The sequence below is a fragment of the Microcaecilia unicolor genome, chromosome 7 (genome assembly GCF_901765095.1).
Source record: "Microcaecilia unicolor chromosome 7, aMicUni1.1, whole genome shotgun sequence".
Lineage (NCBI taxonomy): Eukaryota > Metazoa > Chordata > Amphibia > Gymnophiona > Siphonopidae > Microcaecilia > Microcaecilia unicolor.
The window spans coordinates 45,328,643-45,355,816 of NC_044037.1; the positions used below are offsets into that span (position 1 = coordinate 45,328,643).

The following is a 27,174-nucleotide window of genomic DNA, read 5'->3' on the forward strand; positions in this document are numbered from 1 at the left end:
CTACATAGAAAGGCAAACAGAACCCAGCGTTTACCACACATTTCAATCAGAAGTGAGGGGGGGGATACACTAAAAGAAAGTGGATTTATATGGCACCTTCTTAAGAGACAAGATAGGAAGAGGCAAGTTGGGAAAAGAAAGAATGGTAAGAAACTAAGAGCCTGATACTCGGAGGTTCTTAACCTGGGGAGGAGCTGCTCCTATCCAGATAAGTCCCGCTTACCGGATCATACCTGGATTTTGAGTACTGCTTACCCCGGTAGTCAGACTGCCTCAGCACTGTCTGGGCAGTTCTGGGGTGGTCAGGGGTGGAGTCTGAGCAGAGATGGGAGTTAACTCAGTCTGCTGCCCCTCGCTACCTCTACCCTCATCTCCCCTTACGTTCCCGCCCGAAACCTCCGCTCACAAGACAAATCCCTCCTCTCAGTGCCCTTCTCTACCACCGCCAACTCCAGGCTCCGCTCATTCTGCCTCGCCTCACCCTATGCTTGGAACAACCTTCCTGAGCCCTTACGCCAAGCCCCCTCCCTACCCATATTCAAGTCTTTGCTGAAAGCCCACCTCTTCAGTGTTGCTTTCAGCACCTAACTCTTACCTTTCAGGAAATCCAGACTGCCCAATTTGACGGCCCCTATCGGACTGACTGTTCATTTGTCCTTTAGATTGTAAGCTCTTTGAGCAGGGATTGTCTTTCTATGTTAAATTGTACAGTACTGCGTAACCCTAGCAGCGCTTTAGAAATGTCAAGTAGTAGTAGTAGTAGTAACTGGTTAGTGGCAATATTCAGTCTGCGAACCAGGTAACTATCTGGATAAAGTTAAGACCACCTGGATAAGTGCCAGTGGCTGCATTATACCAGTATTTTCAGTCCCCTCGATATTCAGCTGGCAGTGAGCAGAGCTGTTAATGTCTGCTGCCAGATTGTAAGCTCTTTGAGCAGGGACTGTCTTTCTTCTATATTTGTGCAGCGCTGTGTATGCTTTGTAGTGCTATAGAAATGCTAAATAGTAGTAGTAGTAGCTTTGAATCCAGATATTCACTGCCGGGTCATGTCCAGTTGTCGGCATTGAATACCAAGGTTTTTTTTAAGCTGGCAAGTGCATGCCTGGCTAACTCGATATTCAGAGCTAACTGGCCATTCGTTAGCGAATAAACATAGGACTGCTATTTATGCAGTCTTATTTATGTGCTAACGTTGGCTGGTTTGCTCTGAATATCGAGAGCTAACTGGACTCCACCCCTGAAACACCCCCAACATAGCCGGTTTACACTTCGGTGCTAATAGGTCATTTTCAACGAAGATACCCAGTTAAGTGCTGTTGAAAATGACTAAATAGCAGCCAATAAGCAAGTTAACCGGTCAGTGGCTGTTCCCAGCCAGTTAACTCGCTTTGAATATTGGCTGGAGTGTCTTTATCTGGGTTCACCTTGTCACTGAATATCCAGGTTTTTAAAAACGCAGACCTGTTCTGTCCTCCGACAGCCTCGCACTAGTTTATAACGTGATCCTAAAATGTGTGTAATGCTTTTACTGTTATTCTCAGTTCTAAGGACTATCATTGCTGCACTTTCTCACTGCAAAGATACATGAGCAATGCACTGTGGGTAATGTAGTTCACAGGCAGTGCAACCACACTTGCTTGGCTGTGTAAGAACGGTTACCACTGGTTATGAGGCTGCCCAGACCTCCTCCCTCTCTCTGCCAAGCTTGGCTCTTTTGTCTTCCTGCTATCATTTCCTGGTCATTCTCACTATCTCTGTCCTGGGAGGTCAGCCAGGTATGACCTCCCCCCCCCCCCCCAATCGAGAGCCGTCCTCTGGGGCCACCCCTTGCTACCCGATGACAGGCTCTGTCCCCATTGGTCTCTATCTGCTCCTCCCTGAGCCTGTGTGAAGCCTCAACACCTCTTTGTCCTTTCAGCCATGAGGCATTCTAACACCATCTAGCCAGAGACATGGAGCAGGAATCATCTCATTCCAGACAACTCTGTCCTGCTGAAACTCCCTGTAATGAACCTGGTTTTTTTTAACCTTGAAAATATCTCCTCTCTAATGAGATATTGCACATTCCAGTCACCCAGCTTTGAACCATTTCTACCTGTTCAACTATCCTTCCCCCCCTGCAATATATCTACCTCTCTTCAGATCTTCACCCCCAATAGCTCTCAGATTAAGGAGTCTCTGAGGCTCATTTTCAAAGCACTTAGCCTCCCAAAGTTCCATAGAAACCTATGGAACTTAGCCTCCCAAAGTGCTTTGAAAATATGCCTCGAAGTGTCCTGGAGCAGCACCTCAGAACATCTATCTGTGAGTAAATTATCTGTGATTTAGTCAATAAAAGAGACTTCATAAAAATAATAGAGACTTCGGGTGATTGGTGTGCCAAGGTTATACTCCAAGATATTGGGGCCTTAAGTCATCAAGCCTCAAGAGTCTTGATAAGACCGCCATAGGCTGAATATTGACCCAAAAAAGTAATAGGAAGTAAAAGTAGGAATTGGAAAACAGCAACAAAAAACGTTTACCAAGAACCTAGAATCCAGACAGCATGTCATAAAAGCATCAAGCAGCAGCTACCTTAGTGGGCGAGGGGGCTCATCTTTTGAGAATTTTGTACCTTAATCAGTGGAGGTTGAAAAATCTAATTTGTTTGGTTTAGAAGCAGCCATGATCAGAGCACAGTAGCACTAAGTATATTCCTTTGTAGCTTTAGAAATGCTAAGTAGTAGTAGTAGTAGTAGTAGCACGATAAGCCGCCTTGAGAGATTAAAAACTCAACTTAGTTACACGGAAGCCTCAGCTCAAGCGGCCTTCTTGGAATAGAGCCTCCCAGAAGTCTGGAGCCTGGCTACTTCATTAATCCTCTGTGGCTATGCAGCTTTATAAAATCAGAGGTGCGCCCCATTGGGCTGTTATATGACATATAAGTGTAAGAGCTGTAATTGAAATATGATGGCAAAAAATTGTGTGAACTTTAAGAAACAGGCATATTGATGCTGAAATGCCTTCATTTTTCCTAATAGAACGTGGTGAACGTGGTGAACCATCCACATTGTTGTTGAACAGTCTTATTGGATGCTACTGATCATCACTGTGAGTTTTGAGTGATCTCAGTTTACCGATTCAGAGGTTCTTTTACTATGCTGTGTAAGCGTCTACGCGTGCCCAACGTGCGCCAAAATGGAGTTACCGCCCGACTGCCGTGTGGCTCTTGCGGTAATTTCATTTTTGGTACACTTCCAATACGCGCATCTGAAAAATAGTTTTTATTTTCGGACGCACGTAACGGATGCGCGCCAAATGCCACTTAGCGTGCGAAGGTCATTACTGCCCGGTTATCGCGTGAGACTTTATCGCTAGGTCAATGACTGGTGGTAAGGTCTCAGACTCAAAAGGGACGCATGGCAATTTTAATTTTGCAGCAAAAAATTTTTTTAAAGGCCTTTTTTACAGGTGCGCTAAAAAATGGCTCGTCGCACACCTAAAACCCATGCCTACACTACCGCAAGCCATTTTTCAGCGCACCTTTGTAAAAATAATTTTTGCTGTGAAATACAAGGTATGAACAAACAAACAACAGTACCCACAACTCAACGCCATGTACCCAGTGGACAACAACCATATGGAAACATGAAATCTAATACACTTTATACAAATTCTACCACTGTCTCCACAGCATTATGAATTAATATGGATTAAAAAGTTTGAACATCTATTAACATTATTTTTTTATTAAAACAAATATATGAAACAAACCAAAAAGAATCAGGGAAAAAAAGCCTCCAAAACTGGAAATGAACCAAAAATCTTGGCCCTGTGCACATCCCTAATAAGAGTACCCAGAAGACTGGCTTCCCTCTCTTCTCCTTTTCCTTTCTTTTTTTTTTTTTTCTTTTTCACTTCAATCCTGTCTGGGATTTATGTTAGCCTCAAGATTATTTTTCTTTCAGTCAGGATATTGCTGGCCTGATGTATCTGATGGGAAGTATAATTCTCGGTATTTTACAAGGATATCATGCTCACTATATTATTGGTTTTGTATGGAAACTAATAAAAATGAATATTAAAAAAAGTCAGTGTGACTTTATTAATAGCTGTTCACATTTTAGTCCAGAAACTAGAAGACAGAAAATATATTAGGACTAAAATGAACGGGACCTTAAGAATCAAACCACAACAATAAGCAGCTTAGACGGTACTACACTTTTCATATATGATTTCCTTTTCATCATTAGATAACAATAATTATGGCAGATAGGGAGATGGTGTATTTAATGATGATAAATGGTATCATAAGGCAGATGCATTGTTGTACATATATCAGAAGTAGTACAGCTATGGAGTTAAGGTTTCATGGCTTAAAGCATGAAAAATATGTTCAGCAGTTTGCAAAGAACTTATTAAACTTACAGGGCCTTTTCATAGTTTTCTCCTAGCCAGAGAATGACTGAGAAACAGTACATTATAGCACCAAGGGTTGGAATGTGGTTTTCTTCTGGAATGATGAGTACTTTGCTATGGTTTAATGAAGTTCTTTTCATCTATTGTTTTAGTTAGTTTTGTGAATCGCTTTGAATTTACTTTAAAAAATGCGATTATATTGAATTTTAATTAACATAAATGGTTCTGTGTGTGTATCTATCTATCTGTCTGTCTGTCTGTCTGTCTGTCTATCTATCTTATCTATCTGACCCACTGGGCGAAAAGTGGGGTATATGACTTTTTTATACCACAAGATACAGGGATATCAACTGCATAATCCTGCAAAATTTCAGCCTCAGGTGTGGACTAATTATATCTTTAAAAAATGAGAAATGTTTAGCAACAAAAAAAGTAAGCTTTTTGGAACAACACATTTAAGAAATAGTAAACTTAAAATATGTATATCTATGTAATCCATATGAACGTATGGATAAAAAAAATTGCATAGTCTCTTTCTACGGACCCTTATTCATAATGCCACTTGTGGTCCCTTTTCGCTCAGTGGATCACATCTATCTATCTATCTATCTATCTATCTATCTATCTATCTATCTATCTATCTATCTATCTATAAAACGCACATATTCTATATATTGTGCACAAAATTGTGTGCACAAATTTGGGTACGTGCACAATTTAATTGGATAATGAACCAATTAGTGCCGATAATCAGTTGCTAATAATCATTGGTGCTAATTGGCAATAATTTGAATTTACATGCACATTTTACTAGGCATTGTCCTATAAAGATGTATCGTAAATTGTGTGTGGATCTGGAAAAGGGGTGTGGCCATGGGCGGGGCATGAGCATTGCATGGGAATTCCAAGAATTTGCACTCACTGTTATAGAATATGCCTGATTTGTGCCTAATTTTGGCATGGGGATTTACACCAGTTTTCAGTTGGTATAAATCCTCACGCCTAGAAGTTAGATACGGATCCTGGCGCTAGGCGCGACTTTATTAATGGCACCCAACTCAGAGCACTGTTTATAGGATAATGCTTAGGGGAAGATTCTATATATGGCGCCTAAAAAATCGGCGCTGAAATCAGTGTCGACTAAGCGTATTCTATATTCTAGATTTAGACGCCAATTATAGAATATGCTTAGTTGATATTTCAGCGCCTAAATCTATGCACATCCATTTACACCAATGAAAACGTGGCATAAATCCCAGCGCGTAAATTTAAGCACACTGGGCCATATTCTATAACTAGGCGCACATTGTTACAGAATATGCTTAGCGATTTGTGCACCTAAATTCTAAATAGTGCCAATTAGTGCTCATTATTGCTTCTTAAGTGCTATTATCAGTGCTCATTAACTTAAGTTATGTGCATTGTTATGGAATCTATGCCGATTTCGGCACGAATCTCTAGGTGCGCAATGTAGAATCCGGGGGTTAGCGCTTATTTTTTTCAGTGCTGATTTTTCAGTGCCATATATAGAATTTGGTCCATAATGTGTGTGTCTGATGAACAAGAGTAAGTAACTTTTGTTTTATGTTATTTATTTATTGCATTTGTATCCCACATATTCCCACATATTTGCAGGCTCTATGTGGCTTACATTGCTCCGTCATGGTATCACCATGACTGAATAAACATATGCAATTAGTATTTATATAAGAAACAAGGGAAATATAGTGTATAAAAGTAACATGTATAGAGAGAACATTAATGGAATAACAGATGAAAACGGTACTGTACTAAAGTTCAGATGATTGCTCATTATGGTATGTTTTGTTAAAGAGGTGGGTCTTCAAGGATTTCCGAAAGTTGATTAGATCGTGCATTTTTTTCATAGCAGTTGGTAGTGCATTCCATAGCTGCGTGCTTATATAAGAAAAACTGGATGCATGTGTCAGTTTGTATTTTAGTCCGTTACAGCTTGGGAAGTGGAGATTTAGGAACGTGCGAGATGATATTTTGGAGTTCCTGAGTGGTAGATCTATGAGGTCTGACATATAGACCGGAGCATCTCCATGAATGATTTTGTGAATCAAGGTATAGATCTTGAACATAATGTGTTCCTTGATTGGGAGCCAGTGCAGTTTCTCACTAAGGGGTGTGGCAGTTTCGTATTTTGCTTTACCAAATATGCGTCTGGCTCAGTGGCGTAGGAAGGGGGGGGCGGTGGGGCGGTCCGCCCCGGGTGCACGCGCTGGGGGGGTGTCGGCGCCGCTGGTTACCTGCTCTCTTTGCCCCAGAACAGGTTACTTCCTGTTCCAGGGCAGAGAAAGCAGGGAACCAACGGAGCCGACGCAGCTCCCAGAGACGACGTGCACTCGGTGGGGCGGAGCGCCAGCGGTAAAGATGCACTCCGAGGGGGGGTGCGCCATGCTGCACCCGGGGGGGTGCACAGCGGCGACCCGCCCCGGGTGTCAGCCGGCCTCGCTACGCCGCTGGTCTGGCTGCAGTATTCTGGGCTGTCTGAAGTCTCTTGATGATTTGGTCTTTACAGCCAGCATATAGAGCATTGCAATAGTCTAAGTGACTTAACACCATTGACTGCACCAGGCTGCGAAATATATCTCTTGGGAATAGAGGTTTAACTCTCTTAAGTTTCCACATGGTATGCTTTATTGTTATCTGCCTAGTACATAGGATAGTGTGGGCTACAATTTTTTTTTAATAAAGAAAAGGTGCATGAAAATGATCTCAACTGGCCAACCGCTAGTATTCAGTGACATCTGAGTAGTTAGTGCCAGGGTGTCCAGGGATGGATCTTGGATGCAGCCAACAGTTATGTGTTGTCCTAACTTCATCTGCTGAGCTAATTAGGCATCGGTCTGAATATTGGCCTGTGCCCATTTCGGATTACTACACCTACCCAGATATTCAATGCCAGAGTCCGAACATGGCCCGGCATTGAATATCCAGGCTTAATTCAGCCTGCAGTGCTGTATCCTGGATGGGCCTGGCTGGGCAGAGGCCCACCCACTTTGGGCTCAGGCCCACCTTGCTGTGGCAGGTGGGGATCCCCAAGCCCCACCATTGGAAGACTCCAAGCATCTCTTTTTCCCCTCCCCTGCCAACGGTTCAACATCTCAGTCTCTCATGCCAGAGGGGTGAGGAGTGGAAGAGAGAGGAGAGATGCCAGACAGTGAATGGGGGGGGGGGGGGGGGGGGGGGGGGGGCAAAGAGAAATTTTAGTGCCCACCCACTTTAGGTTCAGGCTTATCCAAAATTGGCCCTCTGGCTAGGCTGCTGCTGCAGCTGTCAGATGTTTAAAAGCATTGACCGCAGCAGGCTGAGTTATTGGGCCCATAGAAATCAGATTTGTTACTTGTTCATTCTCATTTTATTTATGTATTTATTTCTAATTTATAACCCACCTATTAACTAAGTGGGTAATAGTAAAAGCATTCACAATTAAAATTACAAGACAGATTAAGAGTTCCAGAAGAAATTTCAGAAACATATCTTGTGGCAAAATGAATTGATTATGTTTCCAATCACAGATTTCCCATTCAAATAAAGTAGGAGAAACCAATTTGTGGCTCTCTCCTTTTTTTTTTTTTTTATTTCCTTGTTATGTCCTTTTGCATGAATACGGAATACTTTTACCAGAGAGAAGTGTGATTACAAGACATTTAAGTACTCTTTCAACTATTGATCACAATTGGGAACTATCTATGAAAAGAGAAGTGAAATCCAGCATCAGGATGTTGGCCCAACTGAGAATTATTTTCTTAAGGTTTACTATAGCAGTCTTAACTGTTGTCTCAGATTCTTTTATTCCAATTTTCAAATCCCATTATAAGAGGTAAAATTTTGGTGGAACAGTAGTCAGCTATTAGCAGAGAAGGCTGTAATCAGTGATATGTATTTTATGGAATGGCAGCCTTTGAACCTCTCAGAGAAACATTACCCCTACACTCTAATATAGATTTTACAGATGGATCCATATTTGGAGTCATCCATAGCAGCTGTGATTTTAAGAGGTCTGTGACTTCTCTTCTTTTTGGTTAGTCTTATAAAGACAAGAAAATTGCCCACAACTGATGTGTAGTCTATGTATTGACCGAAGGTCATAGCCAATTTTATGTTCCTTAAATCACTTGTTCTAATTCTGCAGTTCTTATGGAAGGCATATAAACGTTAACACTATGTCAGTAGTTCTGGTTAAGGTAGTCCTAGAAAGTTCATAAACAGCTGATGTGACAAAAGATACATTTAAAAAAATGTATTTTAAATTTTAATTGGATTACATCATGGACTTCACAATAATGACAATCCTTAAAGAATCTTGAAGACACATTTTTGAATTAAAAAATGTTGTTTGATATTCATGAAAAGTATGAACTGCAGTACTTGGAAAGACTGCTGGATAGAGACTAAGCCTAATCCATGGTGGTGGTGGGGGGGATAAATTCTTGAATGAATAGATTAAAATGTCATCCTCTAGTGTTAACCTGAGCTTAACTAGCAAATGTTTTGCTGGAATGTAATTACTTTTGCCTTGAAATTACAAGGCTTGAAATAGAATTCCTGTTTGTTTCTCAATCTATATGAAGAATGGATAGTTTAATTCTGTCCCCCAGCAGTGTGTTTCGTATCAGAAATTTCCATATAACAGTTTTGTACTCCTACCAGGATTGAAAAGCAATGAAATACTTTTCAGTTAACATTTTTTGAAATGAACTTCACTCCCATAACATTACAATGAATCCAAAATGGATTAAAAAGAAATAAAATTCTAGCAGTTGGGCATGCCTTTCATGTGGTTTTCCCTGCTTTGTGTTTGTTTTACAGAAGTCTTCGAAATTGTAATACGCCATGCAAGAAACTACACTAACTCCATGTTCAAGAATCATTACCAGAACATTGCTCCGAGGATTTTTAAGGCTGTTGGCAAACTTTATACAGATGTGTCATATTACATACTGGGCTCTGACATAAATGTGAATGACATGATCAATGAATTTTTTGACAGCTTGTTCCCTGTCATCTATATCCATATGATTAATCCAAGCTTTCAAGAACCTTCAGTGGAGTCAACACAATGCCTTCGTGTAGCATGGCGGGACCTGAATGTATTTGGTAATAATCCTAAGGTTATCGTGACGCAAGTATCAAAATCACTACAGGCTGCTCGAGTTTTCCTTCAAGCCCTGAATCTTGGCATTGAAGTAGTGAACACCACTTATTACTTAAGATTCAGCAAGGATTGTGGCCGAGCACTCCTGAAAATGTGGTACTGTTCTCATTGCCAGGGTTTGTTGATGGCCAGACCATGTGCTGGGTACTGCAGTGTTGTTATACAAGGATGCCTGGCAGGTGTTGTGGAGATAGATGGCTACTGGAGAGAATACATCAGAGCTGTAGAAAGACTGACCAAAGGCATGTATGGAATCTATGATATGGAACATGTCCTGCTTAATCTCTTCTCGTTGATACGTGATGCCGTGATACATGTTCAGAAGAATGGAGGAAAACTCTCATCAGCGGTGAGTTCTTTTAGATACTGTAGGTTTTTTCTTTGGCCAGTGATATTTTTGTCTGGGGGAGGATATTAAAAACGGGAGGGGGCGATATTCAAAAAGGTTTGACTGGGCAGGAGAAGCTCCTGCACGGATAAACTCCGCTGAGTTAGCTGGCTACCGATATTCAGCGGTACTTAACCAGGTAGTGTTGCTGAATACCACCACTAACTGACTGTCCCCTAACTGGGTAGGTTAGGGGTGGGCTGGAGAACCAACTTAACCAGTTAGCGGCAATATTCAGTCCATTGACCAGCTGCTTGGGTTTTCGAAATATCCCCAATGGATATGCATAAGATAGATTTGCATGCACAGTGCGTCGGTTGTATACAAACCTATGTCTTGTATATTCATTGGGAATATCCTGAAAACCCAAGCAGATTGGTGTCCACCAGACTGTGTACCAGCGCTGAATATTGAAGGTGCCTGGATAACTTACATTTCTGCCATGACTCTGCCCCCGACTGCCTGGCAGTACCTGGATAGTGTCAAGGCATTCAGTAATGGTTTTCATCAGCATTAGCCCCCCCCCCCCCCCTAATTCTATATATGGTGCTCAAATTTGCACATGCAAATTTGAGCACATGCCCAATGAGCCAATTAGCACAGATAATTGGGTGCTAATCAATTATCTGCACTGATTGGCATTAATTTAAGCTTACGTGCACAACTTTAGGCACTGGGATCTGTGCATAAAATTTACATGCAAATCTGAAAAGCAGGCATGGGTGGATCCAGTGGCGTAGCTACGTGGGGCCACGGGGGCCTGGGCCCCTGTAGATTTGGCCCTGGACCCCCTTGCTGACGACCCTCTCGACCCCCCCCCCCCCGCTGCCAACCCGCCGTCACCATCGCCTACCTTTGCTGGCGGGGGACCCCAACCCCCACCAGTCGAGGTCCTCTTCTTCCGGCGCAAGGCTTCGTTCTGTTTCTGAGTCTGATGTGACGTCAGACTCACAGAAACAGAACAAAGCCTTGCAGATCAGCCTGATCTGCAAGGCTTCGTTCTGTTTCTGTGAGTCTGACGTCCTGCACGTAACCTTGCGCCGGAAGAAGAGGACCTCGGTTGGTGGGGGTTGGAGTGCCCCGCCAGCAAAGGTAGGCGATAGCGGGTTGGCAGCGGAAGGGGGGGTCGAGAGGGTCGGCGGCGGGGGGTCAAAGTTGATGGTGGTGGCGGGGGGGGGGGGGGGTCGGCAGTGCCCGGGGGGGTTAAAATGTGCCCCCTCACCTCGGGCTCTGGACCCCCTCACCTCGGGCTCTGGACCCCCCTCCCACCAAAGTCTGGCTACGCCCCTGGGTGGATCATGGGCATTGTTAGAATTTGCGTGGTGTTGCAGAATAAGGGAGATCTGCACCTAATTTAGGTGTAAGAATTTATACCAGGTTTCAGTTGGTGTAAATCCTCATGCTCAATTTTGGGCACAGATCCCGACATCAAACACTATTCTATAAACAGCAGCCAACTCTGACTGCTGTTTACAGAATAGCACTTAGTGCTAATTTTTATCGGCGCTGATTTTTCTGTGCCATATACAGAATTTAGTCTTATCTCTCGGATAGGGCTAAATTCTGTGTATGGCATCTGGATAATATTACTGAAAATCAGGGCACCAGTAAAGCTGTACTTATCTGGGTAGGAGCCCCTCTTACCCAAATAAGTGTCACTGAATATTGGAGCCTTTGTGAATAAGTTAAAATTGCAGGGCTTTTTTTGAGGGGGTACTGAGTACCGGCACCTTTTCCACTGTCTGCTAAACTTGACCCATGGTTCTCGTATTTTAATGAAAGAGCTCAGGTTCTACACACCAATTCTGCCTTGTCATAGATTCTGTGACTGGTTGCAGAGGACCTGGCTATTGTAGGGTGAGTCCCTCAATGATCACTCCACCCCTGAAGGGTGGCCTGGCATTTGAGTACCAGCACCATTTTTGCTAGACAAAATGTACTGTAAAATTGTATTCACAATCAGTAGCAAGTGTAGATGGAAGTCAGGTGTTCTTTAAATCAAATACTGACTATATTGCTTTTGTCAAATGTAAAATCATGTTTCATTGAGATTGTCATTTTGTACGTACATAGCACAATATTCCAGCACTGCGCAGAGATGTGCCTGCCACGCTTTACTTTGAAATGCACAGCTGTATGTCTGTAGTGCCATGCAGTAACATAGTAACGTGGAGGGGCATAATCGAACAGGGACGACTATCTCCAAGGGCGCCCATATCTAAGGACGTCCCGGTGAAGGGGCGGGGAAACCTGTATTATCGAAACAAGATGGGCGTCCATCTTTCGTTTTGATAATATGGTCGGGGACGCCCAAATCTCAACATTTAGGTCGACCTTAGAGATGGTCATCCCCGGTTTTCGGCGATAATGGAAACCGAGGATGCCCATCTCAAAAATTACCAAATCCAAGTCATTTGGTCATGGGAGGAGCCAGCATTCGTAGTGCACTGGTCCCCCTGACATGCCAGGACACCAACCGCGCACCCTAGGGGGCACTGCAGTGGAAAAACTGATGCACTAGCTGAATGGAAAAAGGCATGAAGTGGTCACTAACCACCTCCCACCCCGAAAAAAACAACTTTAAAAACGTTTGTCCTTTTTTTAGAGTATGGGTGAAGGATGTCCTTCGCTATGCCTCCATCCCTGTGACGGCAGTTGGGGATGTCCTTTGCTATTTATTTAGATTTTATTCACACCTTTTTCAGTAGTAGGTCAAAGTGAGTTATATTCAGGTACATTGGATATTTCTATGCCTCCGTCCCTGCAATGGCAGTTGAGGATGTCCAAAATGTAGATGTTTGTAAGAAGGATGTCCATGCCTGGATGTTTCTGTGAGAAGGATGTCCATGCCTGCTATGCCTCTGTCACCCCCTTTATTTATTTGGATTTTGGATTACAAGTAGCAACAGTGGGATTTGAACCAGCCACCTCTGGATTACAAGACCAGTGCTCTAACCACTAGGCCACTCCACTCTACTCCACGCACTTCCCTTGAAATTTGGCCATCCCTGTGGGGGGGGGGGGGGGGAGTTGAGAACGTCCTAAATGTTTGAAAGAAGGACGTCCACACCCTCGTTATGCCTCCGCATACCACCCCCCCCCCGACACACAGGAATGGCCAAATTTCAAGGGTGTGGAGTACAGTGGAGGAGTGGCCTAGTGGTTAGAGCACTGGTCTTGCAATCCAGAGGTGCCAGTTCAAATCCCACTGTTGCTACTTGTGATCCAAATAAATAAAGGGGGTGTCAGAGGTATAGCAGACATGGACAGCCTTCTCAATGAAACATCCAGTCATGGATGTCCTTCTCACAAACATCCACATTTTGGATGTCTACAACTGCTGTCACACGGACGGAGGCATATCGAAGGACGTCCTCAACTGCCGTTGCAGGGACGGAGGTATGGAAATATCCAGTGTACTTGAATGTAGCTCACTTTGAGCTACTACTGAAACAGGATGTCTACAACTGCCTTCACACGGACGGAGGCATATCAAAGGATGTCCTCAACTGCCGTCGCAGGGATGGAGGCATAGCGAAGGAGGTCCTTCACCCATACTCAAATAAAAAAAGACAAAAGGTTTTAAAGTTCTTTTTTTTCAGGGTGGGAGGTGGTTAGTGACCACTGGGGGAGGTCATCCCTCATTCCCTTCAGTGGTCATCTGTTCATTTAGGGCACATTTTTGTGGCTTGGTTGTATAAAAAAAAAGGACCAAGTAAAGTCGGCCAAGTGTTGTCAGGGACGCCCTTCTTTTTTCCATTATCGCTTGAGGACGCCCCTCTGTTAGGCATGCCCCAGTCCCGCCTTCGCTACAGCTCCGACACCCCCCCCCCGGAAACTTTGGTCGTCCCCGCGACGGGAAGCAGTTGGGGATGCCCAAAATCGGCTTTCGGTTATGCCGATTTGGGCGACCCTGAGAGAAGGATGCCCATCTCCCGATTTCTGTTGGAAGATGGGCGTCTTTCCCCTTCGAAAATAAGCTAGATAGTAACATAGTAGATGACGACAGAAAAAGACCTGCACGGTCCATCCAGTGTGCCCAACAAGATAAACTCATATGTGCTACTTTTTTGTGTATACCTGACCTTGATTTGTATCTGCCATTTTCAGGGCATTTTCAGTGAAAATGTTTGTTTTTAAAGTAGAAATCAAAAGTTTTTAATATGCCAAAAATGAAAACATTTACAAAGCAGATGGGTAGAGAACACCATTATTAGTCTAATAAATCTTTTACAGTGCAAACTTTTGTGATTACTAATATCCCTTTTGTCAAACGATGCAAATTTGACTAAACTTGGTAATAAAATTCAAGATCTTTGTGTAATACAATACATCAGTATGGTATGCTAGTACTGGAGATGGATGGTTTATTGTAATTGACTTCCTTAATGCAATATTAACATTTACTGTAGTTGTGACAATAATTTGAGCCCTTGACTTTGTACAGGTTGTGAAAATACCTTGCTATCTTCAGTCATTTTGTGCTTCTAAGCCCTTAAAACAATACTCCTTACTAATTAAATACTTTTTTGTGGGCTAGAATCAATTAGTAAATCAATGATTCTCATGTGAAGAAAGGCTGAAGAGGGAAGGATTCTTCAGCTTGGAGTAGTGAGAGCTGATAGAGGTCTATAAAATCCTGAGTGGAATGGAATGGTAAATGTGAATTGTGAATTGATTGTTTACTCTTTCAAAAAGTACAAAGATGCTTCAGGAAGTTACATAGTAACACATTCATTATTTGATTTTATCTTTAACCACTTCGACCAACGTTCGTTGTATTGGCGGTATATCAAATTTTAAATAAATTGTAAACTATTTAAAACAAATAGAAGAAAATAATATCCTTGCCACCAACAGCAGATGAATCCAGAGAATTGTGGGTTATAACCATCTACCAGCAGATGGAGATAGAGAGCACATAGGTCAGTATGCTCTTTGGTTAGTTAGTATATTTCTATCTTCTGCAGGCGGTGGACGGTCTCTCACAAGCTCCTAGTTTCATCTTGGCTGTAGCTCCTGTTCTGGATTTCCCGGTTCAGTACAGCTAGGAAGTGTCTAGGCTGATTGGTGCCTAATTTAGGGGGTATACCTGGTGGTGCCAGGTCCCTCCCCCATCCCGCTGCTCTTTCTCTTCTTCCTCTCAGGATTAAAAAAAAACCAAACAGACAGCAAGGGGGCAATTTGAGCAGGTAATTGCTGCCCTGACACCAGTTTAAGGGGGTTGTTTGATAAATTTGACAGCATTAGTCTTTACAGAGAAATCCATCTATTTAGTGAGTACAACTTTAACTTGCAGTTTTCCTTTCACTTTCTTTCTAATGGTGGCAGAGGCAGTTACGTGCTGCGGGAAGTGCAGAGCAGTCTTCCAGCTTAATGTTGCCAGAAGCGGGCTCGGGGCTTTCAGAACTATCAACTTCCCACACGGGAGACTTGAGGCCTCGCTCTCCTTACACAGACGCAGTTCTTTCTCAGGCACCCATGACCATCTTATCTCAGCAGGATTTCATCCCCCGCAGGGGATGGGGCTGCCCTGCCGGTTCCAACTTCGAGTGTTTCTTTCCCTGCCATCACTGCCAGTGATTTTTCTGCCATGCCTGGGGTTACTGCTCTTGTGTGTTCTCAGGAGCTCATCTTGCCAGAATTTATTTTATTGCTTCATCTTTGTTAAAGTGCTCTCACCAGTCTGAGTCCTCTTCTTTTGCTCATCCACAGCACATGGGGCTCACAGGGTCTCTGCAAGTGTCTCAGCCTCTGCAGAGGAACCCTGCTTCTAAAAGGAGGCATTTGGAAGGACTTTCTGAGATGGCCTCCATTTCTCCTACCTCGCCTCCTCATTCAGAGAGAGGTCTGTCAGCAGCTTCTTTGCCTTCTTATATTCAGGAGATACTTGAAGAAGGAGAACTTCCTACAGCAGCCCGGGGTCTCCATAAAGAAGAATTAGTTTCCTTCATTACCAAGGCTTTGGAGGTCCTCATTATCTCTGTTCTTGATCCTCCAGTTCTGTCTTCCTCTAACCCAAGAATGGAGAGTACCAAAAGCCACCTAAATCCTTTCTGGTGCATGAGGCCATGCAGGAGTTGATCTTGGTCCAATGGTCTGCTCTGAATGCTAGCCTTGAATAGCTATGACCATGTCTCATCTTTATCCCATTTCACAGGAAGGACTTTAGAAGTTTAAGTTGCCGAAAATAGATTCATTGGTAGCTGCTGTAACCAAAAAGACCACTCTTCCTGTGGATGGTGGTATAGCTTTGGAGTATGATCAGGATAGGAAACTGGAATCTTCCTTGAAGCTTTGCACTATTCCTGTAGGCTTCAATCTGCAGTTCCTATGCTGCCAGGGCCTGCCTTTCCTGGGTACAGCAAGCAGAAGACGCATTGGCAACTTCAGATGTGCAACTATCCATTGATCTCCCTGACATGGAAACAGGTCTAACTTATCTTGTGGATTCCTTGTCTGACCTTATCTGCGCTTCAGCCGAGCAGATGGCACTGGCAGTAACAGCTAGGCAGTTGTTGTGGCTGTGTCAATGGGCTGCAAATGAAGCCTCAAAGCAGCATCTTACTAAATTGCCCTTTTTAGGGGACCCTCTTATTTGGAGAAAGTTTGGAGAAATTGGTTAAGGATCTGGACAATTCCTAGACTCAGTTGCCTGAGGATAAGCCTAGAGGCTCCTTTAATTCTAGTCAGTCTTGCTATAGGCTTAAGGAGGCTAAGAGGTACCAACCTGGTTGAGCCACTGCCTATCAGCAGAAACAACGTTTTTGTACAGACAAACATTTTTCCAACCAAATTCCAGATCCTCCCCGGCTTCTTGTCCCTCCCAATGATGGTATCCCAGCCCACTCTTCGGGAGAAATGATGATTCCTCAGTAAACCAAATGAAAAGCAAAACCTGGAACAGGATTTTGTTATTGCATACATCATCTCACAAACAATGGATCATCTCATCTTAAATCTTGCTGTTCAGGAATTCTGCCTTTCAGAACAGTGGATTTGCCTGTGTTTGTAGAATTGGTTACTGGTCTTCAGCCAAACAGAACAGTTATAAGTTTGATCATTTTGAAGCAAAGATGAAGGTGAAGCTGGTTGCAATTCTTGGTGAACAGACTTATGTCTTTACCACAACAAACTGCTGGACCTCCCATAGAAAATATTACCTTGGGGTGACTTTCCACTGGATTGATAATCTTTACAGAAGAAGTCTGCTTGTCTGGCCTCAAGACTGAAAGGTTTCCACACATTTGACATTCTTTTATTAGTTCTTGAAGATATTCAGAGTTTGCCATCAGATGAAAAATTGTTAGAACAACAGACAATGATTTCAACTTTGTGAAAGCCTTCTCTGTAATTGGATAGCATGACAATGATAACAAAGATGAAGATGCAAGTGAGACAGCATGACTTCTAATGCAAATTGTAATAACAATGATGATGATAAAGCATTCTTTGCTATAAGGAAGTCAAGTGTTTCAAACAGAGATTCCCTTGATCAATATCTGCAGACCATGTCAAAAGGCATCAGTAATTTTGCAACCTGGTCTGATTTGAAGGAACTTTTGATCAGACTGAACAATCTACTTTCTGCTTGTGCAATTGTTGAACACCTGTGTAGCTGTGCTGGATTAATGACTCACATGCGCACTCATATGAGTGACAGTCATTTTCAAAATTTAGTTTTACTAAAAGTGAAGTGGTTTAAATTGAAGTAGAGCAATAAAGCTGTTGGGACAAAAATGTTAACAATAGTTGCATTCACTGTAGTTGCAGTATTTTTTTTATTCAAAAATTATTGTATTAGGCAATAACTTTTTTACTTTTACTTAAGTACATTTTTAATGTGTACTTTTACTTAAGTATTAAAATATACATTTATTTTTACTTTTACGTAGTTTGACCTAGTACTTTAAATTAAACTCTGGAATTTGTTTCCGGAGAACGTGGTGAAGGCGGTTAGCTTAGCAGAGTTTAAAAAAGGGTTAGACGGTTTCCTAAAGGACAAGTCCATAAACCACTACTAAATGGACTTGGGGAAAAATCCACAATTCCGGGAATAACATGTATAGAATGTTTGTACATTTGGGAAGCTTGTCAGGTGTCCTTGACCTGGAATGGCCGCTGTCGTGGACAGGATGCTGGGCTTGATGGACCCTTGGTCTTTTCCCAGTGTGGCATTACTTATGTACTTATGTACTTTGAGCAACACTGCTGAAGTTATGTACATGCTTCATGGTAGTCCTGTTATTAGGTTTCAATTTGCTGTTTTCAAGTTTACCTCATTCATTGGATTTATGTCTTTACTTGGCCATTTTACTATTGTTATGCTGCTAACAAAATTGTAAGTTTTATGTTAAACTGTATGTGCTGTACACCGCCTTGGGTGAATCTCTTCATAAAGGCGGCTAATAAATCTCAATAAATAGAATTTAAAAAAAAAAAAAAATATATATATATATATATATTGACCCTTAAATTAGTAGAGAGGAGAAACAGTGAACATGAAATGATTAAATCTGCAGAAAGCAAGAAAGAAAAACAGAATATACAGAAAACATTATCTAGTTACAAATGATTAAACTAGCCTGTGGCTTGGAATGCTGCACTTTCAATCGGGACTGCAACTTTATCTGATAAACTCACATCTGCCTTTCCCATAGCCACATACACCATGAGCCAGAGCCCTCTCCAATGTAACTAATTTCTCTCTGTTGGTAACTGAAGCAAATGTCACTTAGCCTTGCAATGGGTCAGATGGCTGAGTTAGCTGGGTTTAACCCTGTTAATTCTAGCTGCTAAAAACTGCCAAATGCTGCAGAAACAAGATGTCACCTTCAGGTTAGCTGAAAAGTCACTAAGAGAAAGGAGTTCTTAATGAAGGAAATAAATAAAACACTGGAACAAAACAAGACTAACATTAAACTACTAAGGATGTAAAAAGAATCATTAAAATACCCAATTTGCATTTAAAATTGATAGTTTTTATGATGTCTCTAAAAATACAATATCCTTCTGGTTCTAGCAGCCATTTATGCATTCCAATGACGTGATGATGTGATAAGGGCACACTAGAAAAGCTACTAAAGGCATAATGCTATTGAAATACCAGTGTTTGAGGTTTATAAAAAAGGTTCAGCAAATATCTTCTCCTGATACAGACTTATACTGTAGGTGAAATGTGGCCATGTTGAGTGGCGTTTATTTAAGATTTTCTGCTCTAATAAATTGTGTATTACACTTTTCTATCTGGTTTATTTGGTCTGCTTTATATCTTTGCTGTCTGAGCATTTGCAGATCCATGCCTTCTATTATTTTACTAATTACATTATCATGTAAATCTTTGTTTCTCCACACCAAACAACTAGTCAATAGGAAGCTGCCAAATAGTAACATAGTAGATGACGGCAGAAAAAGACATGCACGGTCCATCCAGTCTGCCCAACAAGATATACTCTTATGTGCTACTTTTTGTGTATACCCTACCTTGATTTGTACCTGTCCTCTTCAGGGCACAGACCGTATAAGTCTGCCCAGCACTATCCCCGCCTCCCAACCACCAGCCCCGCCTCCCACCACCGGCTCTGGCACAGACCGTATAAGTCTGCCCAGCACTATCCCCGCCTCCCAACCACCAGCCCCACTTCCCACCACCAGCTCTGGCACAGACCATATAAGCCTGGCAGTTACACATACTACCTGTGTAACTGCCAATCCCTACTGCACCACCTGCTGACTTTACATACATGCACACAGTCATACATAGAGACACATCAAGATGTTGATATTTTAGCTGTATTTCATGACTTTTTACAAGACAGCTAAATTTCAATCACAAAAATTTGCTTACTACCTTTACTTCTTCTAAAATACCACATTTGTTTTTTATCTAGAGCAGTGATTCTGAAACTTGTCAGGGGGGGGGGGAGGAGGAACTCCAGCCAATCAGGTTTTCATAACATCCAGAATGAATATTCATGAGATCTATTTGCATACATTGCCCTTTGTATGCAAATCTATCTCATGCACAATTATTGTGGATATCCTGAAAATCTGACTGGCTGGGGTTCCCCCAGGACAGGTTTGGGAACCTCTGACCTACAATTTTGGAAAATCACTGCTCGTGCTGTACATGCTGGCTAAGTCTATTTGCTGGTATCCTTGTACATATTTCATATATTCAGCAGAGCCTTTTGTAAAATACCAGGACAACCTGAACATCTGCAGCTGGACAACCCATTTCACACATTATACTGACAGAGAAAAGTTTGGTATTCTAATGTTGCTCTGTAGATTGACTTGGATGCTCTGCCCCCCAAAAAGTTTGAGGGAATAGGAATATGCTAGTATATGCTTCACTGGACTTGGATAGAGCTAGTTTACTGTTTGACGTATAAGCTAATTTTCAACATGATGATATGGTCATGGTGAAAAATGTAATAGTCTCCTTTAATCAGTTGATTACACCTTTGAATATTTGTTTGAGTTCTCTACTTTTAGACAGTTCATCTCAGGGCTTGTTTGGAGAATACTGATGGCTAATGGAAAATATAAAGAATGAATGACGGGTTCTGTAAGCATTTATATAGTGTCTTCTCACAGATTTTGTTACTCAGATGACAGATAAGGAAAAGAACCACTTCCCCTGAATAATAATGATGATCAAACAGCCTCACTGCTCCCATTCCCTGTTCTGTAAGGCGTACCAGGCTGACCTCTAGAATCCGCTACCTACATTACTGTACCTGATCTGCTGAATGCCTTCATACATTTCAAATTCTTGTTGGCCTCCTTCCAGTCTGCTCTTTCACTTGCCAAACAAGACTACTACATCCATTTGACAAACTTTTGGCTCAAACCCTCAACATCTCTTTGCCACACTGAATTCTCTACTCAAAGTGCATTCACCTCCAACCCCCCTCGCTTTCTCCCCAGACTATGGCTGATTACTTCCACGACAGGGTTCACAAGATTAACCTTGAGTTCTCAGCCAAGTCACCTCTACCTCTCCTTCCCCCAGTTCTTTCTGTCATATAAGTAGGTAAGTATTGCCATACTGGGAAAGACCAAAGGTCCATCAAGCCCAGCATCCTGTTTCCAACAGTGACCAATCCAGATCACAAATACCTGGCAAGGTTCCAAAAAAATACAAAACATTTTATACTGCTTATCCCAGAAATAGTGGATTTTCCCCAAGTCCATTTAATAACAGTGTATGGACTTTTGTATGTCAATCTTCCTTCAACCCATGTCACCTTTTCTTCCTTTTCTGAAATCACTGAAGAGGAAACTGCATATTTTCTGTCCTCCTCCAAACTAACTACCTATTCCTCTGATCCTATTCCCACCCATCTGCTTAGCACTATCAGGCTTATTTTCAAAAGAGAAGGGCACCCATCTTCCAACAGAAATCGGGAGATGGGCATCCTTCTCTCAGGGTCGCCCAAATCGGCATAATCGAAAGCCGATTTTGGGCGCCTTCAACTGCTTTCCGTTGCTGAGACGACAAAAGTTCACGGGGGCATGTCGGCAGCGTAGCGAAGGCGGGACTGGGGCGTGCTTAAGAGATGGGCGTCCACAGCTGATAATGGAAAAAAGAAGGGCGTCCCTGACGAGCATTTGGCCGACTTTACTTGGTCCATTTTTTCTTGCGACTAATCCTCAAAAAGGTGCCCAAACTGACCAGATGACCACCGGAGGGAATTGGGAATGACCTCCCCTTACTCCCCCAGTGGTCACCAACCCCCTCCCACCCTAAAAAAAATTAAAAAAATTTTTTTGCCAGCCTGTATGCCAGCCTCAAATGTCATACCCCATCACAGCAGTATGCAGGTCCCTGGAGCAGTTTTAGTGCGTGCAGTGCACTTCAGGCAGGTGGACCCAGGCCCATCCCCCCACACCTGTTACACTTGTGGTGGTAAATGTGAGCCCTTCAAAACCCACCAGAAACCCACTGTACCCACATGTAGGTGCCCCCCTTCACCCCTTAGGGCTATGGTAGTGGTGTACAGTTGTGGGGAGTGGGTTTTGGGGGGGGGGGGTTGGGGGGCTAAGCACACAACATAAGGGAGCTGTGCACCTGGGAGCAATTTCTGAAGTCCAGTGCAGTGCTCCCTAGGGTGCCCGGTTGGTGTCCTGGCATGTCAGGGGGACCAGTGCACTACGAATGCTGGCTCCTCCCACGACCAAAGGACTTGGATTTGGTCATTTCTGAGATGGGTGTTCTCGGTTTTTGCATTATCACCGAAAAACGGGGATGACCATCTCTAAGGATGACCATCTCTAAGGTCGACCTAAAAGTTGAGATTTGGGCGTCCCTGACCGTAGTGTCAAAACTAAAGATGGATGCTCATCTTGTTTCGATAATATGGATTTCCCCACCCCTTCATGGAGCCATCCTGCGAGGACAGCCCCAGGAAAATTTGGGTGCCCCGTTCGATTATGCTCCTTTATCTCTCCTACTGTCATCCCTTCTATCTGTCATATCCTCAATCTTTCACTTTCCACTGCAACTGTTCCTGATGCCTTCAAACATGCTATAGTTACACTACTCCTCACAAAACCTTTCTTGGACCTCATCTGCCCTTACAACTATCACCCTATCTCCCTCCTCCCTTTCTTATCCAATCTACTTGAATGTGCTGTTGACTGCCATTGTCTTGACTTTCTTTTATCTCAAGCTATTCTTGATCGACATCAATCTGGCTTTTGCCCTCTACATTCAACTGAAACAGCCCTTGCTAAAGTCTCCAATGACCTGTTCCTGGCCAGATCCAAAGGTCTCTATTCTATCCTCATCCTTCTCGATCTATCTGCTGCTTTTGACACTGTTGATCACCACCTACTCCTTAATACACTGTCCTCACTTGAATTTTGGGGCTCTGTTCTTTCTTGGTTTTCTTCTTATCTCTCCCATTGCACGTTTAGTGTATGCTCTGGTGGATCCTCCTCCACTTCCATCCCACTATTAGTTGGTGCACCTCAGGGCTCTGTGTTGAGACCTCTTCTTTTCTCCATCTATACTTATTCCCTTGGTGCTGTGATCTCCTCCCATGATTTTCAGTATCGTCTTTATGCTGATGACTCCCAGATCTACCTCTCCACACCAGAAATTTTAACAGCAATCTGGGCCCAAGTCTTAACCTGCCTGTCTGACATTGCTGCCTGGATGTCTCACTGCCGTCTGAAACTAAATGTGGCCAAGATTGAGCTTCTTATATTTCTCCCTAAACCCACCTCTTCTCTTCCCCCATTCTCTATCTCTGTGGATAACACTCTCATCCTCCTTGTCTCAGCATGTAACTTTGGGGTCATCTTTGACTCCTCTCTCTCTTTCTCTGCACATATCCAACAGACTGCTAAAATCTGTTGTTTCTTTCTCTATATATCACCAAAATTTGTCCCTTCCTTTCTGAGAACACTACCAAAATCCTTATCCACACCAGGGGCGTATCTGGACTCCGGCGGTAGGGGGGGCCAGAGCCAGAGGGAGGGGGCACATTTTAGCCCCCCCCCCGCCGCCGCCGCCGCCGAGCCCCCACCGCCGAGCCCCCACCGCCACCAATGACTCTCTCCACCCCCCTCCCGCCGCCAACCCTCCCCCGCTGCCGTTCTTACTTTTGCTGGCGGGGGACCCCAACCCCCGCCAGCCGAGGTCTGCTTCCACCTGCCGCAAAAACTTCTTCTTCAGCCGGCGGGGGACCCCAAACCCCCGCCAGCCGCCCCGCGGTGTTTAAAATTCATCTTCGGCCTCCGTGGCCGTGCTGCTGTGATAGGCGCTGTTGAAATCCACTTCGGAGTCTGAGAAGGGAACAGATAAGAAGGATTTATCCATGGATCGGTGCGCAAGGGAAGGGGAGTAGGGAAGAACGAGTGTGGAGAGATACTGGGGAGCAGCAGAGTGAGTACATTTATAGGTTAGTAGAAGAAGTTTGAACAGGATGCGAAAACGGATAGGGACCAGTGAAGCGACTTGAGGAGAGGGGTAGTACGAGTAAAGCGATCCTGGCGGAAGATGAGACGGGCAGCAGAGTTTTGAACCGATTGGACGAGACTCATATCTCTCCTTACACTCCTTCCCAGGAATTCTGTCCATCAAGTAAATCTCTTATCTGTACCCTTCTTCTCCACTGCCAACTCCAGACTCTGTTCCTTTTATCTTGCTGCACCATATGCCTGGTTTAGACTTTGAGTGAGTACGTCAAGCTCCATCTCTGGCTGTATTTAAATCTAGGCTAAAAGGCCACCATTTTGAGGCTGCTTTTAACTCCTAAATCCTATTCACTTGTTCAGTACCCATGTTTGTTTTATCATTTCCACAATAAATAATTCCCTAATCCCTTATTTGTCCTGTTTGTCTTGATTAGATTGTAAACTCTGTCGAGCAGGGACTGTCTCTTACATATTTAGTGTACAGTGCTGCGTACATGTAGTAGTGCTATAGAAATAAGTAGTAGCAGTAGTAGTAACAGAGCTGGTTTTCAGTCTCTGTGATCAGTCTGAACTTGTAACCAAGGTCATTTCTTGCTTTCTTCTATAGGACTGCCCCATAGGCGTAGACTGGGGGGGGCGAGGGGGGGCAATGCCCCCCCCAAACGACGATGACGTGGACTGGCGCTAGAAGTGAAAAAAAAAAAAACAAGCAGGCACGCGCTCGTCTCCGTCCGCTTCGCTGCTTCCCTGCCCTCTCTGTCTGCGTCCCGCCTTCCTCTGATGTCATTTCCTTTCGGGCGGGACGCAGACAGAGAGGGCAGGGAAGCAGCGAAGCGGACGGAGACGAGCGTGTCTATCTACCCCCCTCTCTTCCTACCCTCCGGCGCAGGCAGCACCAATCTTCTCTAAGTCTTTCTTGTTCCTGGCAGCGGTAGCGACGTACACGCTGCCTTCAGCTCTGCCCCGAAGCCTTCTCTTCAAGTTCCTGTTCCCGCATAAGTGGGAACAGGAACTTGAAGAGAAGGCTTCCGGGGTAGACCGAAGGCAGCGTGTACGTCGCTACCGCTGCCAGGAACACAGAAAGGCTGAAGAAGACTGCTGCCTGCACCGGAGGGAGGGAGGAAGAGAGGGGGGTAAACGGAGTCACGATCCTGGACCTCGCGGGGGGGGGGGGAGCAGAGGGAAGATGAATGGGACTGGGAGGGTGGAGAGCAGAGGGAAGGAGTAAGAGATGGATGGGACTGGGAGGGGTGGGTGGGGAGCAGAGGGAAGGACCAGGAATTGGGTTGGACTGGACTGGACTGGACTGGGAAAGGAGGTCAGAGGGAAGGAGCAGGAGATGGATGGGACTGGGAGGGGTGGGAAGCAGAGGGAAGGAGCAAGAGATGGATGGGACTGGGAGGGGTGGTGAGCAGAGGGAAGGAGCAGGAGATGGATGGGACTGGGAGGGTGGGAAGCAGAGGGAAGGAGCAGGAGATGGATGGGACTGGGAGGGGGGGAAGCAGGGGGAAGGAGCAGGAGATGGATGGGACTGGGAGGGGTGGGAAGCAGAGGGAAGGAGCAAGAGATGGATGGGACTGGGAGGGGTGGGTGGGGAGCAGAGGGAAGGACCAGGAATTGGATGGGACTGGGAGGGTGGGAAGCAGAGGGAAGGAGCAGGAGATGGATGGGACTGGGAGGGGTGGGAAACAGTGGGAAGGAGCAGGAGATGGATGGGACTGGGAGGGGTGGGAAGCAGAGGGAAGGAGCAAGAGATGGATGGGACTGGGAGGGGTGGGTGGGGAGCAGAGGGAAGGACCAGGAATTGGATTGGACTGGGAAATGAGGTGAGCAGAGGGAAGGAGCAGGAGATGGATGGGACTGGGAGGGGTGGGGAGCAGAGGGAAGCCTACTGGAAAGAAGACACTGCATAAAACAGAAGACACTGGGACCAAAGCGAATAGAAAAACTAAATGATCAACAAAGGTAAAAAAGTATTTTATTCAGAATATATTAATTGAAATATGTCAGCTTTTTGAAATGTGCATCTGTGATATTTTGCCTGTAAATTTCAATTCCTTCCTCCATATTAGCATATTCATTTGCATATGTATATATGCAAATGAATATGCTAATATGCTCCGCCCCATCCTTTGCCCCCCCAAATGAAACAGTCAAACTACGCCTATGGACTGCCCTATTTTTCTTTTCTACTCCAGAGCTTTTTTCTTGTAGGCCTTCCTTGAATTCATTGATACCTGAACCCAGACTCAGCCTTAGTGTCATTAGGATCAATTTAATTGTGCTGATAAAAGTGCACCCACACAATGTACAGGCTCACTGAACCCCACTGCACAGCTTTAACTTTGCTTTTATTCTTTTGGCATAGTCCTGTAATGAGCCCATGCAGATACCATTAGACCTGCCCCTATAAAGATCTCAGTAGATATTTTGTGGGCTAGAATCAAATAGTGACTGTTAATATCAGGTTTTCTAATTCCTGTATGACATACACTCCAACTTTCCAACAGTAAGCCGATGAAAAGAGAAAATTCTGTTTATTCACTATGCTTGCTCCAGGTTGTTTAAAAACACATGTTCAACATGGCTTTGTTTCACCAAGGGCTGCTTCAGGGGCATACAAAGTACCAATTGGTTCTAAAATCCACGCTTGACCAACTGGTAAAATCAGTGTCTCCAACCTGAGCTGCAGTATATTGAATCTTGTTGTTCCTTGACTTACTGTCCATGTCCATGCATTTTCACCTTCCACATGGCCCCCTCCCCCCAAATATGGTTTTGTGTGTATGGAGGGGGGGGGGGGGAGAGGAGGTAGGCGTATATGATGAAATGTAATCCCTGGTGCTTGCACCCAAATCCCCACCCCTACCCCTAGCCAAACAGTTTGAAGAAATGACAGCACACCAGAATGCCAAGGGTGAAGTATCTCAAGGAGTGAGATTTACCACCCCCAGTGAGATTGAAGGCCAAGCAGTGAGATTTTCTAGAAAAGATTTCAATGTAGCTTTGTTTTGGAAATTAATATAAAAAAATGTAGCATACTTGTAATGGAGGTGTTTGCTTTTGATGGGTGGCTACCTAGTGTGTACCCAGATTTTGAATAACTCCTCTTTATAAACAACAAGTATTATCATGGGACCAGGGCTGGGACCGGAATTCTTAGGGAGGCTGTAAGCAGCTTTTCATTCTACATGTCCCACTCTCTCAATAAGCCAGTCCATTCCCAAGGCTGTTGTCCTGAACCAGCTGTTTACTGAATTCAGGTATTTTC

General features: G+C 43.9%; 1 protein-coding gene across 1 annotated transcript in view; it reads left to right on the forward strand.

Annotated features, from left to right (window-relative positions):
• Positions 1–27,174, forward strand: part of GPC3 (glypican 3) — a 574,913-nt gene that overhangs the window by 206,522 nt on the left and 341,217 nt on the right. Inside the window, exon 3 of the mRNA XM_030209925.1 lies at positions 9,241–9,935. Within this exon, the coding sequence (XP_030065785.1) occupies positions 9,241–9,935 (695 nt within the window). The remainder of the gene's footprint in view (positions 1–9,240; positions 9,936–27,174) is intronic.